The 15,777-nt window shown below is 45.5% G+C and overlaps 3 protein-coding genes and 1 long non-coding RNA gene across 4 annotated transcripts; 3 read left to right on the top strand and 1 right to left on the bottom strand.

Annotated features, from left to right (window-relative positions):
- The first annotated feature begins 103 nt into the window (after window positions 1-103).
- LOC133166235 (cytochrome b-c1 complex subunit 10) lies at window positions 104-1,250 on the top strand. The gene is made up of 3 exons (XM_061296293.1): window positions 104-230; window positions 669-799; window positions 960-1,250. The coding sequence occupies exons 1-2, from the start codon at window positions 181-183 to the stop codon at window positions 787-789; spliced, it is 171 nt and encodes a 56-aa protein (XP_061152277.1). The 5' UTR covers window positions 104-180; the 3' UTR covers window positions 790-799; window positions 960-1,250.
- Window positions 1,251-1,858: 608 nt separating this feature from the next.
- Window positions 1,859-5,990, top strand: mbd3a (methyl-CpG binding domain protein 3a). Its single transcript, XM_061296292.1, has 6 exons — window positions 1,859-2,050; window positions 3,007-3,166; window positions 3,991-4,128; window positions 4,321-4,411; window positions 4,494-4,671; window positions 5,209-5,990. The coding sequence occupies exons 1-6, from the start codon at window positions 2,037-2,039 to the stop codon at window positions 5,381-5,383; spliced, it is 756 nt and encodes a 251-aa protein (XP_061152276.1). The 5' UTR covers window positions 1,859-2,036; the 3' UTR covers window positions 5,384-5,990.
- Window positions 5,984-6,673, bottom strand: LOC133166236 (uncharacterized). Its single transcript, XR_009717725.1, has 2 exons — window positions 6,533-6,673; window positions 5,984-6,395 (listed from the first exon to the last, which is right to left on the bottom strand). It is a non-coding gene; the product is annotated as an uncharacterized LOC133166236 (long non-coding RNA).
- A 663-nt stretch (window positions 6,674-7,336) lies between these two features.
- LOC133166232 (RNA-binding protein MEX3B) lies at window positions 7,337-13,975 on the top strand. Its single transcript, XM_061296291.1, has 3 exons — window positions 7,337-7,799; window positions 9,113-9,372; window positions 9,646-13,975. Exons 1-3 carry the CDS (start codon window positions 7,337-7,339, stop codon window positions 10,846-10,848), a joined length of 1,926 nt encoding a protein of 641 aa, XP_061152275.1. The 3' UTR covers window positions 10,849-13,975.
- The last annotated feature ends 1,802 nt before the right edge of the window (window positions 13,976-15,777 follow it).

The raw sequence follows: 15,777 nt of genomic DNA, 5'->3' as shown, positions 1-15,777 counted from the left end.
GTCTGCACATCCCTGTTCAAATATTTCAAATGTTCTTACCATTTTAAGCAAAAGCTAGCCATAACGCATTGTGTCCGCTAGAGGGCAGACGTAGCCTTTATACGTAGTTAGAATTGTGGCGGAAGTACCCTGTTGGTTGCACGTTCCTTGTGAGGACGAGGAGGAGGTCACACAAGAACAATGTTGAGTAAAGTGGTCGGACAGAAATATATGTCCATGGCTAAATTGTGGTAAGCTTCTGTTCATTTTTTTGTTTTAATGAGAGGTGTGGGGGCGTTTCACGAACGGAAGCGCCCCAAGTCTACAGCTAGCAGTTAGCATTTAGCCTAGCTGGGGTCATGTCAGAAAAACAACATTGACATTTTATTTGAAATGATAATGAGGCACATTTCAAGTTTGTTATTATCATGTTGTCATGTAAAGGTAGAGATAACGTGAATCTCTGTTTTGGCGCATGATGGTTTACTTCCTTGGTTTATTTCCCATTGATATCTCATCCATTAAGTGTGATACGGTTATTGGGTTGTTTTCTTTTTCAGTTTTGTGACATTTGTTGGGGGACCCTTATCAAGGATAGCCGAGGCCACAATTAAATTTTAGTCATATACTGTAGTGTAATCACAGCCTCAGGTATTTTATGGTAAACGAGTTCAATGTTTCCTTCACAGGATACCAACACTGGCTGTTTGGGGCACAGTGGGTGGCGTAGCTATGGTGCACATGACAGAATGGCGAGTCATTTTGGATTATGTTCCCTACGTCAACGGCAAGTTCAAGAATGATGAATAGTGTCAATCAGGTGAGCAAGGACAATTATACATTTATTTACCTAATATGTTTAAAGTTTCTTGGTGACAAGAAAAAGTGACAAGTAAAAACTCTCTGTGAACACTTAAGCAACCTTTTAGGAATCCTATTTTAGCATGCACGTTGTGATCTTGTTGGTTCTTTCCTGACAGTTTGTTGATGGATTGAACTGAAATTATGAGCAAGGACTGCTCCAGCCGCTGTTTTGCAATGCAGGATATAACATCATGGTGCTCCAAAATATCTTCATCACCATCATCGTCTGTGACGCATTTGGAGTGGAGCAGATACACCTCAACCTGAAACTCTTGAGTGAAATCAAAATGAACTTTATGTTTTTACATATACTTCTGCAGTCAGCTATTCATTTTAATCATCAAATGTTGAGCTTCCCTCCAAGAAAACTGTTCTGAATAAGGAAGAAATAAAATGAATGTGAAATATTTTGTGCTCTGACTATTGTCAGTCAAATTCAAACTAATATTTAATATACGTAGATCGTGTTTCCGTCTCAAATCTTTACTGCATCATCATTAGTCGTTTGATGTTTTAGTCAAAGTCAAAAGTCAAAGTCTGCTTTATTCTCAAGTCAAAAGTCAAAGTCTGCTTTATTGTCAATCCCTTCATGTCAAGACACACAAAAAAAACCGAAATTCCGTTTCCTTTTATAATAGGTGTTCAAAGTTATTTTTGACTGTTTAACTTCACTTGTCTTTTCTACCAAAAACGCTTTGGTTCAGGGAGACATTTTGTTCAGGGAGCCTTTCATATACTTTGCACCAATTAATGAAATAATCATTAAATGTTTAGATTCAAACATCTATTCAAGTCCAAATTTTACTGTCATCTACTTAATATTTTAACTGAACATTTACAATCCACTGATGTATTATGCATGGACATTTTTTTAAAAAAAGCACAACAATGTATGCGGAGCCTAAAGTTAGGGTTAGTCCCCCGGACCCCTGTTTGGCCACCTGTGCCTTCCACCCTCACATCGTCACTTCCGCACTAGTTTAAGTGAGGTGAGTGCCGCGGATGGATTACAGTACAATCGAGGGGGGTGACGTGGTGGGCGGACTGATCTCGGCGTGGAAAGGTCCTGACTGAGGAATGGTGATCGATAAACAAATCTCTGATGCTAATTCACGACACATAGCTGCTCGTTGACATTTGCTACTTTCCAATAGCCGACTTCGACTCCACACGGAACGAGGACGCTTGAAAGTATGGAACGTAAAAGGTAGGTTTGGACGTTTTTGCGCTTCAAGGAGTCGGGGTTTTTTTTTTTCATTGAAAGTTTGCTCAGCAGGAAATGAGTACGAGTACGTGCATGCGTCTTGCAAACTCAACAAATTGTTATTTTCCCAACTCCAATGTTGGAGATAACCAAATCCTTTATTAAAGCTTTACGATGCACATTAACGTTACTTTTGCCGAATGTTTACTCGTACGGTACTCCGGGTGGTCTCCCGTCCCTGCTAGCAAGATTAGCTAGCCAAGTTTCATTGTTTACAGTCACACGCTTGACTTGAGCTACGTCGGTTCCTTGGCTCCAAAACATTAATCAAGTCGCGTTGTCTTTAAAATACGAATATACTAAGATATTTGTCGCTAGGCACAGAATTGAAATTCTTACTAACTACCTTTGTGAAATATGGGTCCTCTCATTATCTGGCGTGTATATAACTTAATTAGCGTGTGCCTTTTTTTCTGATCTAGAACAACACTGGGATTAAATGTTCATAAACGCTGTTATACGTAAAAGAACAGGGAACATGTTGGTGGTTTTGTCGTTTTAGCAACACAAAACCTCTTCCCGTGTGCGCAGCCATTGCTATGCTTTGACTTGATGAACGTTGTGTGGGCGTGAACGAGTTTGTCTTCACTCACCTGTCATTGCACTGCTACGGCGGGAAACCTTCCACTGTAATGGTGATGGCAAAAGTAATGATTTATAGGACTAATATTATGTATAAATTGCATAAAAAATACATTGACAGAAGAAAAAAATAAATTGATTGACTGCGGAGAGTATATCGTTTTTCCTCATTCTGTTTCCCATGTAAACTACAACCACAACAAAATGAATTAATTTCTCTGTGGTGGTGTCAATTCAATCTGAGCATGATCAATTTACACAATGATGCCATAAATCCTTGTCATTTTCATTGATTTAATATTGTGTATCCTCTCCAGTGTACCCGTCAGGCGTGTTCTCGGTAAGCCGCAGACAACACGAGGTCCGGCCAACAACTTTCACATGGACGAGGCCAGCCAGTCTCGTGCTGCACATTTAGTTCTTACGAAAGTCCAGCGAAGTGGGTACAAGCATCATGATGGCAACCATCAAATCAGGGTGAGAATCAACACACTTAGACTCTGTTGTTTTTTTTTTAGCAGTGATGATATTTTTAAAAATGATGTCTTCCAGAGTGGTCCTCACTAGGCCTGCCGCTATGGAATATTTTTAGATTTAAGTAATCTACCAATTATCTCATTGAGTAATCAGATAAAACCATTTTTTATTAATTAGGCACAATATCATACATGTAGGTATTTTTAGGCTTTAAAAGGCAGGCCTGGCCTGGTGAGTGCCGTGGGTGTCAGTGAATTAGCATGCAAAGTTGACTTACCATGGCAACTACATGAACGTTAGTCCATGTGGAGGGAAAGATCCCTGCGAATCTTCCAGGTGAGATTTTGCTCCGACCATTTTTTGCAATTGAATTATTCAAGTTGCTCGATCGATCCTTGCTGCTCTGCAGAAGCTCGTTTGAACTCTTAAACCAGCGAGTGCTACTGCAAATCATTGAAGAAATCTTTCACATTGCATTATTATTGTAATTACCGAAAACTGAACTAAAAAAAACACAACCTTTAACCGCTCACACACTCTTTTTACCTTTTCGTGTCAAGTGAATCTTCCCATAGAAAGTGGTCTATAATGTTCTCCATCCACTGCAGTCAGTTATTGTTTAACTACAGGGAAGAATTAAATTAGTCTGTTTCGACATAGAGGTGGCCAACTGGGCTCACGTTGGCAAACGTATAACAGTGGTGAGATTTATTGATTGTTAACGCTCATAAATTACCTCAACAGATATTTCTTACCATTGTGTTGTTCCGTTCATTTTTGATTTTATTTTTTTAAATTCCTAGTTGTATGTCTTCCTTCAACAGGCCAAGCCAGACTTGAACACAACGCTGCCCGTTCGACAGACAGCCTCCATCTTCAAGCAGCCAGTGACCAAAGTAACAAATCACCCTAGTAACAAGGTGAAAACAGACCCACAGAGGGCTGTGGACCAACCAAAGCAGGCGAGTTAGACGTTTTATTTCATCTTCGTGATGGGTTTGTGGGAGGGGTCAATCTAGATAAAAAATATTGTTCCTCTAAATTGTGGATTTTTAAATATTGTGGGCGGGTCTGGAAGTTATCTCAGTAAACGGGCGTTCACTGTAAGCTGAATAGTAATGTGCAATGTTTTTTTTTTTGTTTTTTTATTATAGTTATTCTGGGAGAGGAAGCTGAGTGGGTTAAGTGCCTTTGACATAGCAGACGAGCTAGTGAAAACTATGGATCTTCCCAAAGGCCTACAAGGTGACCGCAGTTCCAAAACAACAACGCTCGAGAGTTTACAAATGGCACCTTTTCAACCATCTTGGTCTTTTTTTCTCCTCAGGTGTCGGCCCTGCGAGTTCTGATAAAACGCTTCTGTCCGCCATCGCGAGCGCCCTCCACACAAGCCCCGCACCCGTCACTGGCCAGCTCACGGCGGCCGTCGAGAAAAACCCAGGAGTGTGGCTCAACACGACACAGCCTCTCTGCAAGGCATTTGTGGTGACCGATGAAGATATCAGGTGACATTATTTGGGTTGAGTGGTACAATTCTCATTGTCGACGGCGCTCATACATTTTGGTGACAAAGACTCTCCACGCTTTGCTTTTTAGCCACTGGTACATATGGAATTATAAATATTGTTTAGTATAAAGCTTAGTATGACGAGAGACCGTGTAAAATGTACCCAGTAAGGCCAGAACCGACATGGGAACCTCAGAACTTAGTGGCAGGAGTGGTAACCACTAGGCCCGCAGTGCTGCCAGATTTTAGGGAAATAATGTGAATAGACCTAATCGGTTCCAGGCCTGTACTGTACTGTTGCCACCATTTTAGGTCTAAAAAAAACAAATGCTGTGAATATAAAAGGAGAGTCATTGATGCTGATGACGGTCAGATATGTTTTTCCAAATCATGTGGAATTGCGAATGTTCCATTTTTCCACATTCGAGGCACATTTGTATCCAGTCTGACGTGTTGGTTTTATCAACTTCTAATGAAGACATCACCAGATGCAGTGCACATTAAAGGTGTCCTCCTCATATTCTGTGTCCTTCAGAAAGCAAGAGGACCTTGTGCAAAATGTGCGAAGGAGGCTCGAGGAAGCCCTCATGGCGGATATGTTGGCTCATGTTGAGGACGCCGCTGTGGTTGAGGCACCCAGCACAGAAGAAGAAGAAGAAGAAGAAGAAAAGGAGAAGGAGGCCGAGCGAGTGGAAAAGGAGCAGTTATAGCCAAGGTACATAAAATGGCTGTTTTAATTCCAGCAGTGCTGACTGATTTTTCACTTACATCGTTTACCACAACTTCAACTGAAGTCATTATGTGGGGGAGTTTTTTTTTCACTACTTCAACTAAACTAAAACGGTTGTGTTGTATTTTTATTGTCATCAATTGAAAAGGTGCTCCAACTTTCAGCTGTTACCTCCATCAATTTTCAGGAGATATGTTTGGTGCCGCACACTATTCTTTATGTGTCGTTTTTATAACGGCTGCTAAATGAGCTCAAACAAACTTTGTTTACGTGAACTGTAAATTATCTCTGAATGTGCCTCCACCTGTGAAGAACACTGCTTTCTTTGAGATCCCCGCCGTCACTGTTAAGTAATGTTTATGCGAAGAAGCATCGCAAAGATTGGAGAATGTTGACTTGCATGCTGTACTCTCTCACACACCCACATAAAGCTTGGAGAGATGACATAGTTTGATGGTTTTCAAATATTCTTGCTGGTTTACAAATACTTTAGGTCAAGTTATCTAATGGCGAGCCACATTGTAAGAAACACTGTTACTTTACTACTGTACATGAATCAATATTGTTAAATAAATGCATCTTTTGGACATTGGTGTATTTTATTTCATGGGTTTGAATCTGAATCAAAAAGTGTACAAGCACATGTGAGTGTGTGTGTGTGGGGGTGTTCATTGGTAAGACATCAGATGTAATAGTATATGAATTTCTCAAAATAGCGCATACATAAAACTGGATTTGAATGATATTGAATAACTGCTCAAGGATACAATACAACTGAATGGTGGCTTTGAATGATCAAACAACAACGTTTGCTTGGTTTTAAACGAATAAATAAAGGGATGGCGGTCCAGCCGAGCGACTGACACAATGGCAATGACAGCAGCCGTGGCTTTGCGTGGATCCTCTTCTCCCCATCGCCGTATGTGGCCTTTGAACCCATTGTTGTGTCGCGGCTGACGTCAGTGCCGTCGGAGCGAGAGAGCGGCGTGCGCCTGGTGAGACAAAGGCGGCGGAGAGAACCACTGAAGCGGGCTGTGCCGGAGAGAGCCAACGGGGTCACGGACCGCCGAATACCACTTTGTCCCCCCACCAAATCACGCTCGGCTTTGGGGACCAGTGTTTTCCCTACCATGAAGACGCTCTCAGGAGTCATCGTGCAGAGACATCTACGGGCGTCCCTTTAATGTGTTTTTGTTTTGTTTTATGAGGGGGACAACTCTGCTTTAACGCCCCCCACCCCAGTTTTGGCGTGCTAGGCTGCTAACGTGCTAGCTCGAAAGAAGGCTGCTGCTCCTCCTCCCTCCTTCTTCCTCCTCTTCTTCTTCCCGGCTTAGTTTCTCATCTGTTCCTGAAGGAACAAGGCGACAGCAAAGCGAGGCAGAGAGACTCGACAAAGTAAGGATAAAGTAAGTTTGGACCGCGTGATTACATTATGGAATCTGAGCGTGAGCGTGTGTGTGTGTTTTTAAAGGAATTCCTCAGTGAAGCTAGCTTAGCTCCCAAACAAAGAGGTCGGCAACGTGACTGAGTGTGGAGGAGCTAGCCTGCTAACTGGCTAGCCGGAGCTAACAACAGCACTTCTGACACTTCTCGTCGCCTTTTTTCTTTTTGTTTAGTTTTTTTTATTATTGATATTAAAGTCACTCGCGACACGTATTGTTTGGAGGTGGGTGCGAGAATACGCCTTTTGTGTTGTTTCAAAGGAATACTATTTTCCTTTATCCCGACAAAAGCTGGATGCTGGAGTTGTCAGTCACAACAAGACAAAGCAAGGCGCCCAAAAAGCTGACACCCACCTTAAAGATCTCATTCCCACTCTTGTTTTTTTCTCCACGACAAAATTATTTTCCCTTTTTTATCCTTTCAGAAGTGGGGCGTGCTCACTCCCGACAAGTAGGCATCCGTGATCTGATGTGATATCCACGGAGAGACTATGCCTAGCCCTTTATTCCACCCTGACATCATGGACCACGACGTGGTGATTAGCAGCCAACACAACGGGGTCGGTCTGCCCCGAGAAACGGACCAAGAGTCCCGGGACGAGGACCACCAGGAGGTGCTTCGCTTCGCCCTCGACCAGCTGTCACTCATGGCCATGGAAAAGGTGGACTGTGGAGGTGGCGGCGGCGGGCTGGTCGACACCTTGGACGGTACCCAAGCCTCCGGATCGGAGGGTTACGTGGACCTCCAAATGTCCCGGGACTCTCCGAGCTCCTGCTCTCCGTCCCCGGAGTACTACGGCTCGGGCGGCTACCACATGGCCGGCGGCTCGCACCCGATGCTCCACGGGGAACAAAGCGCCTCCGTCCTCTGCAACCGAAAGAGAAGCGTCAACATGACCGAGTGTGTGCCCGTGCCGAGCTCCGAGCATGTGGCGGAGATCGTGGGAAGGCAAGGTGAGCCTTTTTCATTTATTTTATTATTATTTTGCGGGCTTGTTTGGTCGGAGGGGAGCCGGCTGTTCCTTTGTTTGGGTGCGCTGTCGCCTCCGACAACTTTAGTTTCCTGACTAGGCTTAGCTCTGTGCGTAAACGCAAACCGGCGCGGTCATTATTGCTTTAGAAATGTAGCATTTGCTCCATTAAGCGCGTACTTTTCGCACTGTTTATGCACAATAGTTTGACAGGTAGCGCGCTTGAAGGGGGAGGGGTGGGACGAGGTCAGACAAAGCAGTCTGGACATGTCTTGCAGGCTGCACCAAACAAAGGAAATGGCGCTAAATTCGCTTTGAATGCATCATAAACGGAGAAGGGGGCTTGAATGCAAGACTAGTGTCACCCATCAGTGCCATGTATGCTTACAAGGCACGTTATATTGTGATTGTGGGGGTTTGGGGGCGCCGAAATGGAGCAGACGGTCTCACAAACACGGGACTGGGCGGTGTTACGCCCTGCACCCAAAAGCTGTAGCTCGCGCAGTCCGTACGCCGACGCCGCTTGTCGCGCGCCTCGCCGCGCTCCAACTGAATCTCTCGCCTCCTTTGTCCTCGACGCGCACTCTCGATACCGGCTGGCGCTCTTTTTTAGCCGCCGACTAGCTTGTAGCGGTGGCGGCGGCGTTTCCAGTATTGTTCCCTTTGTTTGAAAAAGCCATGCTTTCTGCTTTCCACAATGACATCACACTCCGCTCCTCCTATTGGTCGCCCTGATGACGCGTCATCAGTTAAAGACACAGCGCAAAATCGGTTAGAATGTGGCTGAATCTGATGCTTCATTTTTGTTTTCTAGTCTTCACGTTAATGCGGTGTCTTCGCCTTTATTTTAATGCACACACTGTTGGGAGATCTTTTTTTAAACTAGTCACATGATTCATGACACACATTGGCTACAGTAGCCCAGATAAAAATGGAAGTGGTGGTTGCTGGTTCTCTGGGTAATTTGACATTCATCACTTGGTAACAGTATAATATAGAATATTGGATTTGGACCTATTATCCACTCAGTTAGTAGGTTTTTCCAAGCTCTGAACCGTTAGTATTTTTTCCCCCTGCCACCTGAGTGAAGTTAAAAGAATGAGAAAATACCAATTGAACTTGTCAGTCAAGTTATTATTACCGTGGAGCAATTCTATCAATTATTTCATTATCTTGCACGCCTCCTAGTGGTCATCCTTGCATCTGCAGCATGTCTATTTTACAAAACACAAATATGATTTCTGTTGAGTTTTTGGCATAAACCTGACATTTTTCTCCATGTTTTTTCCAATCCAGGTTGTAAGATCAAAGCGTTGCGCGCCAAGACCAACACTTACATAAAGACCCCTGTCCGCGGCGAGGAGCCAGTGTTCATCGTGACGGGACGCAGGGAGGACGTGGAAATGGCCAAACGGGAGATCGTCTCTGCAGCCGAGCATTTCTCCATGATTCGAGCATCCCGTTGCAAAGCGGGAGGGTCCGGAGGTGGAGGAGGCGGAGGAGGGGGAGGCTCACTTCCTGGACCACCGCACCTCCCTGGACAAACAACCATTCAGGTACTGCTTGACTGCCTTTTACTTTTAATATCTTTAGCATGACGTTAAAAAGGAAAGGCAATAGAGCCCTTTTAATTGGGAAAAGACAATTTGAGATATGAATGGTGACGGAATCAAATAAAATTGTAACTCAAGGCACCACTGTATTTTATAGCTGGGCAGTCAGAAGTCACAAAAATGACATTTTCCTCCTTTTGAAAGGAGGCATTGTTGTGTTCTGTGTTTATAAACGAAATTGTCCTGATTAATTTATTTGTCTGGGTTGCGGTCCAGGTGCGGGTACCCTACAGAGTGGTGGGTCTGGTTGTGGGTCCGAAAGGAGCCACCATCAAGCGCATCCAGCAGCAGACCCACACCTACATCGTGACGCCCAGTCGAGAGAAGGACCCCGTGTTCGAGGTGACCGGCATGCCCGAGAACGTGGACCGGGCCAGAGAAGAGATCGAGACCCACATCACGCTGAGAACCGGAACCTTCGTCGACCTGCAGGGAGACAACGACTTTCACACCAACGGGACCGACGTCAGCCTAGAGGGCCTGGGCGCCCTCAGCGCGGGCCTGGGGGCGTCCCTGTGGTCCCGGGCCAGCAACCATCATTCCGCACCCCCACCTCCTGCACCCTCCCCGCCACCCGCCGCCATCCAGATGTCTGTGAACCGTAAGATGTCCTCCTCGGTGGCCTATCACGCACACAACGGCGCGATGAGTTCCGACGGTTATGGCGGGGGCCGCAAGGGCAACGAGGGGGCCAGCCCAACCAGCCCCTTCAGCACAGGTTCCAGCAGCGCTGGGGCAGGATTCACTTTTGGCGGCGACTCCACCCCGCTCCCTTCCTCAGAGGAACTGGGCTTTGAATACAGCGCTTCCAACATCTGGGCTCCCTTTGTCAACGGCGCCAACAAGTCAGGCGGCCCCTCGCACCCTCAGCCGCCGCTCCGCCGCAACAGCAGCGGCTTGAGCGGCGGCGCCATCACGCCGCGTTTGTCCCCGACGCTGCCCCAGGACGTCGTCGCCAGCTCGCTGGAGCACCCGCTGGCCCGCCGCGCCCAGAGCGACCCTCTGAGCACACTCTCCTGGCTGCAGTCGGGCAGCGCGGCAGGCGGCAGCGGTGGCTCCTTCTCCGGGGGCTCCAGCTCCAGTTCGGGCGGCTCGTCCACGGGTTACTCCTCCTGCTCGGCATCCTCGCTGCCCGGCGGTTCACCCACCGACTCGGAGGGCGGCGCGGGCCTCAGCTCTGGGATGCTGAGTCGGCTGAAAGGCGGGCCGGGCCCCGGCGTGGCAGGCCTGGTGGGCGCAGGCCCCGGGGTCAACAGGGACTGCTTTGTGTGCTTCGAGAGCGAGGTGACGGCCGCCCTGGTGCCGTGCGGCCACAACCTTTTCTGCATGGAGTGCGCCGGGCAGATCTGCCAATCGTCTGAGCCCGAGTGCCCCGTGTGCCACACGCCCACCACGCAGTGTATACGCATTTTCTCTTAATGGTGGTGGCGGCGAGAGCTGCGTGGAGGCCCCGATTCACACTAATATCCTTGAACACAAAGTGGACCATAATATTAATAATCATAACAATGCAGCATTACCAGAGACAATGATGCTGATGAATAATAATAATAATAATGACACTATGGATTTATTTGGAGACGGTCTCAGTGGTGAAACTAGTGTCTTATCTCTCTTCAGGCCTTCATTTTGAGCTCCCCTCATCTCTCCTTCCTTCTCTCAGTCTTTCCTTTTGACTGCTTTTGTACTTGGCCGATATTTTTTTCCATGAAGCTGACAGATGAGGCCTCAACTTTTTACTTGCGTCCGCTCATGCCTCCAATTTCTCGCGCTCCTTCTTTGCCGTTGCGCCCTTGTTTGCGACAGAAATCCGGAGGTGTCAAACTCATCTTTGTCTGGATCGTTGTAGTTCGGTTGGAAATGATTGCAGTGCTTTCTGGAGCTGTGTAATTGTCTTAGACAACAAATGACTGGGTAACACATTTTGGCGAGTCCGTTTCTTTTAAAAATGTAGTTGGAAACAAAAACCACTTGTAATACTAAAAATGAAGACTAGTGGTTCTGGTTTGAGCGCGGAAACCACAAAAGCCGCATAAAATGCGGCGGGTCGATTCAGGCCTGCAGGCCTTGAGTTTGAGACCTATGACACTAATCCGATTGTTTGGTTGCGACCGGGCGTCCCCCCAACCCCCAATCCTCCGTGTTGTGGCCTCATAGACTGAAAGTAGCCATCAAGCGATGCCAAATGTCTGTAGAAGTCAGCACATTGTCTCTGCTGGAGGAGCCCGCTCAAACATCACTTGACAATCGTGCGTGTGTGTCCATCTTTAGCCGCACAAAGCATCCCTTCCCACCTTTTCATTGTGTGGCTGTTTCTCTTTCAAAAAAATTATGTGTGACTGCTCCGGTTCACCTCCCCCCACGAAAGTCTCCAAGGCAGGAGCTGATCCATCCGCGCCCTCCCCCACGCACGCACACACACACACACACATACTGCTCCCAGTCCACCCACATCCTGTCTGTTACACTTGCATGGGCTCCTAAAGTGCTTTCTGACTGTGGAGGCGTGCGCATTACTGAGAGGGTTTGTGTGTTTGTGTCTCGCTGTTCCAGCATGTTTGTTAGTGTGAGAGAGAACAATCGTGTCAGTCAGAGAAGTCCGCTTGTTTGTGTGTTCCTCTCGCGTTAGTCTGAACGAGAGTGTGAGTTGTGTGCAAGGAGTGTCACAGTATGTGATGTGGGAGAAAAATGTGGTTTTGTTTTCTAATGACCTTGCATTGTTTGTTTGTTGTGCGAGACTGTTACAATGAGAGATAATTGACGAGAGAGTATGTCCATCATTTGAAGAATGTCAATGTGTATGTGTGTTTTTTTTCTGTGAAAGTGTTTCTGATCCTTGTCGTGTGAGGAGTATTTGTGTGAGTGTTTGGGTGTGGATTATTCTTTATTTTATTTTTTTCAGGTTTTTTTTACTATGAGAGGGAGTGTGTTGTAATAGTTGCTCCAACAAGGAGGGTCTTGTTTAAGGGTAGTTCCTTTTCCATGCAAAAAAAAAAACAAACATCAGGAAAGGTCAATTGAAGTATTTTCCATGCACTGTCACTGCCCCCCACCCAAGTTGAAACCCCGCCTCCTCCCATCCTGCCATCTGAATACCAACAAACAAAACACAAACAGCAGTTTTCATGAGGGTCTTCCACCCCATTCCGCATACTTTAGCGGTGCACTACACAGACGCCTTTTTGGGGTAGGGAGGGGGGGGTTTCTCTTTTATAGCGTTGCTAGCGTTTGTATGCGCATTGTGCTGGAAAACGTGAAGAAGCCATGACAAAACTCAATTGCGGTGACATTAAAGGGCTTCCTCCTAGTTTGACTTTTGGGGCTGACCCACAGTAGGAAGACGGTTATGTATCCTTTCTGGCAGCTAGTGGCCATCACCCACCCAGGGCTTCCACACACACACAGACCGACAGACACACACACTTTGTGTTCCAATCCCAGCAAGCTGCAGAATGTCGTCGTCACGCGGGATTCGATTAAAGCAAAATGTCCGAGTGACGCCGAGGCTGTTACATGGGCGCATCTTAGAGCCCTGCTTAAAGACAGGATATTTCAACTTGTGTTGTTAGAGCCCATGTGGCCAGTCAGAATGTTAGACTTAATGTACAGTACTTTCATTGTTAAAAACAAAAAAAAAAACAGGTACCATTTTTCCAGATTGACTGCTGATTTTTATTTTTTTAAGACCAGTGTGCTCCCCTTCCCCCATTTTCTTGCTTCAAGGTTTGAAAACAGGGTTTCCTGAGGCACGCTAGCCTGACCTCTGACCTTTCTTTTTTCTGATTAGCGGGGGGATTCAAAGACAAGCCTCTCCAACCTAGGGGGGCAGGGCGCGTAGCCGGTCGGGGGGGAGACTCCGCTCAAGCTGCCCCCCCCCCCCCCCCGCTTGCCTATTTTTTGCTTTAATTCTCTTTTGTACGCTCAACCAAAATGTAAACCATGTCAGCAGAAGTACCTGTGTGTGTAAATATCGGAACAATCATCGGCATCTTGTTTTTGCAAGCAAAATGGCTTCTTTGAATACGAGGACTTGTATCATTATTTGTAAGTTAACCATCTGCATGTCATTAGCTCATTTTTAAGATATAAAACAAGAAACTTTTTACACATTTTATTTTTACAATTGATTTGCTTACCTAAATATCCCAGACAATAATGTGACCGTTTATTACTTAAGATTTATTTTTATTTTCTTTTTTTTTTTAAATTTTCATTATTTTCTGTGTACTACATATAAGCAATTTATAACAAAATGAGAAAATTATTGAAGAAAATTTTAAAATTGAAATATATTTTATTTGAAAGTTTATGGACCTTTTAACCAAGAGCCAGGAAAAATTGTATCATGGTATAATTTGAGCTGGTTTGACGGTTATGAGAAATGTATCAAGAGTTTTATTTTTTATGCTTCTTTAATAAAGTCTTGGTTTTTGGTTTCATTTTTTACTGTAAAATGATAATTTGCGTCTTGTCTTTATTTGTGCTGTTTGGTTGACATGTGGGACACGTCTTCTGCAGGCATACAAATAAAACTTTTTGTACCTTGTCACTGAGCTTATGTTGCCCTTATTTCTATATTGTGAGGTGATGTGATTGCACATTGTCCGGTCAAGGAAACCAGTAAAATTGTGGTTCAACAAATGTATTATATGAAAGAGGCCTGTTATTTATATCTGTAATAAAACTTAACTTAGTCTTAGGGAAAGCATTTCCATGAGCAACCAGCCAGCAGACTTAGGCTCTAACCCTACTATGAAACCCTAGTTTTAAACCCTACTTTGAAACCCTAACGCTAGTATCCGTGACGTCACTTGGACACTCCATTAGGTACACCGACATTTTTAGGTGTACCTAATAACAGGCCACTTCATTAGGGAAAAATCATGGCCAAAGCTTAACTGAAAGTGAAAAGTGCCACACCGGCTCTCACCCACACCTCCTGATTGGCTGGTTGATCTATGACGTCACACAGAGACTCCTTTAGGTACGCCGCCATTTTCAAGTGTACCTAATACAGTGCTTCTCAATTATTTTCTGGTACGCCCCCCCCTAGCAAGAAGAAAACTATTCGCGCCCCCCTCCCCACCGTGACTATCCTAACTTGTCTTGTAAGCCGTAAAATGTTGCACTGTCGCAAACGTGACAGAAGTAACAATGAGAGCGCCACTGCCCCCTGCTGTAGTAAACGCGCAATTACACTTTATTCTAGTACTGCCAAAAAAAAAGCCTGTTCCCCAGGGTCACACGCGCCCCCCCAGGAATAGCACCGCGCCCCCCAAGGGGGGCGCGCCCCACTATTTGAGAAGCACTGGCCTAGGTGACTGATTCACAATTTGGTTTTGTCTGATATCAGAGATTAAATAAAGAAAACCAACTGGCTGATTGATTTGTTTTAATTGAGAGGAAAAAAAAACAGCAAAAGCATTTCACTAGCTGACCAGGAGATGGCGACAGCGTGGCATCTGAAGACCATGGATTGTTTGTTCTGCTATAGCCTAGGTGACTGATTCACAATTTGGTTTTGTCTGATAATAGATATTAAATAAAGAAAACCAACTTGCTAATTGATTTGTTTTAATTGAGAGAAAAAAAAACATCAGCAAAAGCATTTCACTAACTGACCAGGAGATGGCGACAGCGCGGCATCTGAAGACCATGGATCGTTCTGCTATGCCGGTTTAAAAAAAAAAAAAAAATGTAATTAGCTAGGGGTCAAAGGTCAAAGTTTACGGTTCAAAGTTCACCCAGGGGTCAAAGGTCGGTTCAAAGTTCACGGGGTCATGTGCACATTTTCGATTTTTAACTAGAGTTGAAAGTTCAGTTTTCAAAGGTCACCCAGGGGTCACCACGGGGTCACCACGGGGTCACCACGGGGTCACCGCGGGTCACCGCGGGTCACCACGGGTTCAAAGTTCAGGGTTCACTTTTTTTTTATTTTTTTTTTTTTTTTTAGGTTAACCTTTATTTAACCCAGTGCTTCTCAATTATTTTCTGTTACGCCCCCCCCTAGCAAGAAGAAAACTATTCGCGCCCCCCCTCCCCACCGTGACTATCCTAACTTGTCTTGTAAGTTGTAAAATGTTGCACTGTCGCAAACGTGACAGAAGTAACAATGAGAGCGCCACTGCCCCCTGCTGTAGTAAACGCGCAATTACACTTTATTCTAGTACTGCCAAAAAAAAAGCCTGTTCCCCAGGGTCAGACGCGCCCCCCCAGGAATAGCACCGCGCCCCCCAAGGGGGGCGCGCCCCACTATTTGAGAAGCACTGACCTAATAACAGGCCACTTTATTAGGGAAATATGGTCAAAGGTCACAGGTGTAAAGCTCTAGTCCTTGGGGCCGCGTTC

Source organism: Syngnathus typhle, linkage group LG13 (assembly GCF_033458585.1).
Source record: "Syngnathus typhle isolate RoL2023-S1 ecotype Sweden linkage group LG13, RoL_Styp_1.0, whole genome shotgun sequence".
NCBI classification, from domain to species: Eukaryota; Metazoa; Chordata; class Actinopteri; order Syngnathiformes; family Syngnathidae; genus Syngnathus; species Syngnathus typhle.
This window is presented reverse-complemented; position numbering and strand designations above follow the sequence as displayed.

Bases quoted from the DNA above. Each gene is read 5' to 3' on its own strand.
- LOC133166235 (XM_061296293.1), top strand. From the start codon at position 181: ATGTTGAGTAAAGTGGTCGGACAGAAATATATGTCCATGGCTAAATTG. The intron at 231-668 runs GTAAGCTTCTGT...TTTCCTTCACAG, and splicing joins ATGTCCATGGCTAAATTGTG to GATACCAACACTGGCTGTTT.
- mbd3a (XM_061296292.1), top strand. The intron at 3,167-3,990 runs GTGAGAATCAAC...TTCCTTCAACAG, and splicing joins ATGGCAACCATCAAATCAGG to GCCAAGCCAGACTTGAACAC. The intron at 4,672-5,208 runs GTGACATTATTT...TGTGTCCTTCAG, and splicing joins GTGACCGATGAAGATATCAG to AAAGCAAGAGGACCTTGTGC.
- LOC133166232 (XM_061296291.1), top strand. From the start codon at position 7,337: ATGCCTAGCCCTTTATTCCACCCTGACATCATGGACCACGACGTGGTG. The intron at 7,800-9,112 runs GTGAGCCTTTTT...TTTCCAATCCAG, and splicing joins GGAGATCGTGGGAAGGCAAG to GTTGTAAGATCAAAGCGTTG. The intron at 9,373-9,645 runs GTACTGCTTGAC...GTTGCGGTCCAG, and splicing joins CTGGACAAACAACCATTCAG to GTGCGGGTACCCTACAGAGT.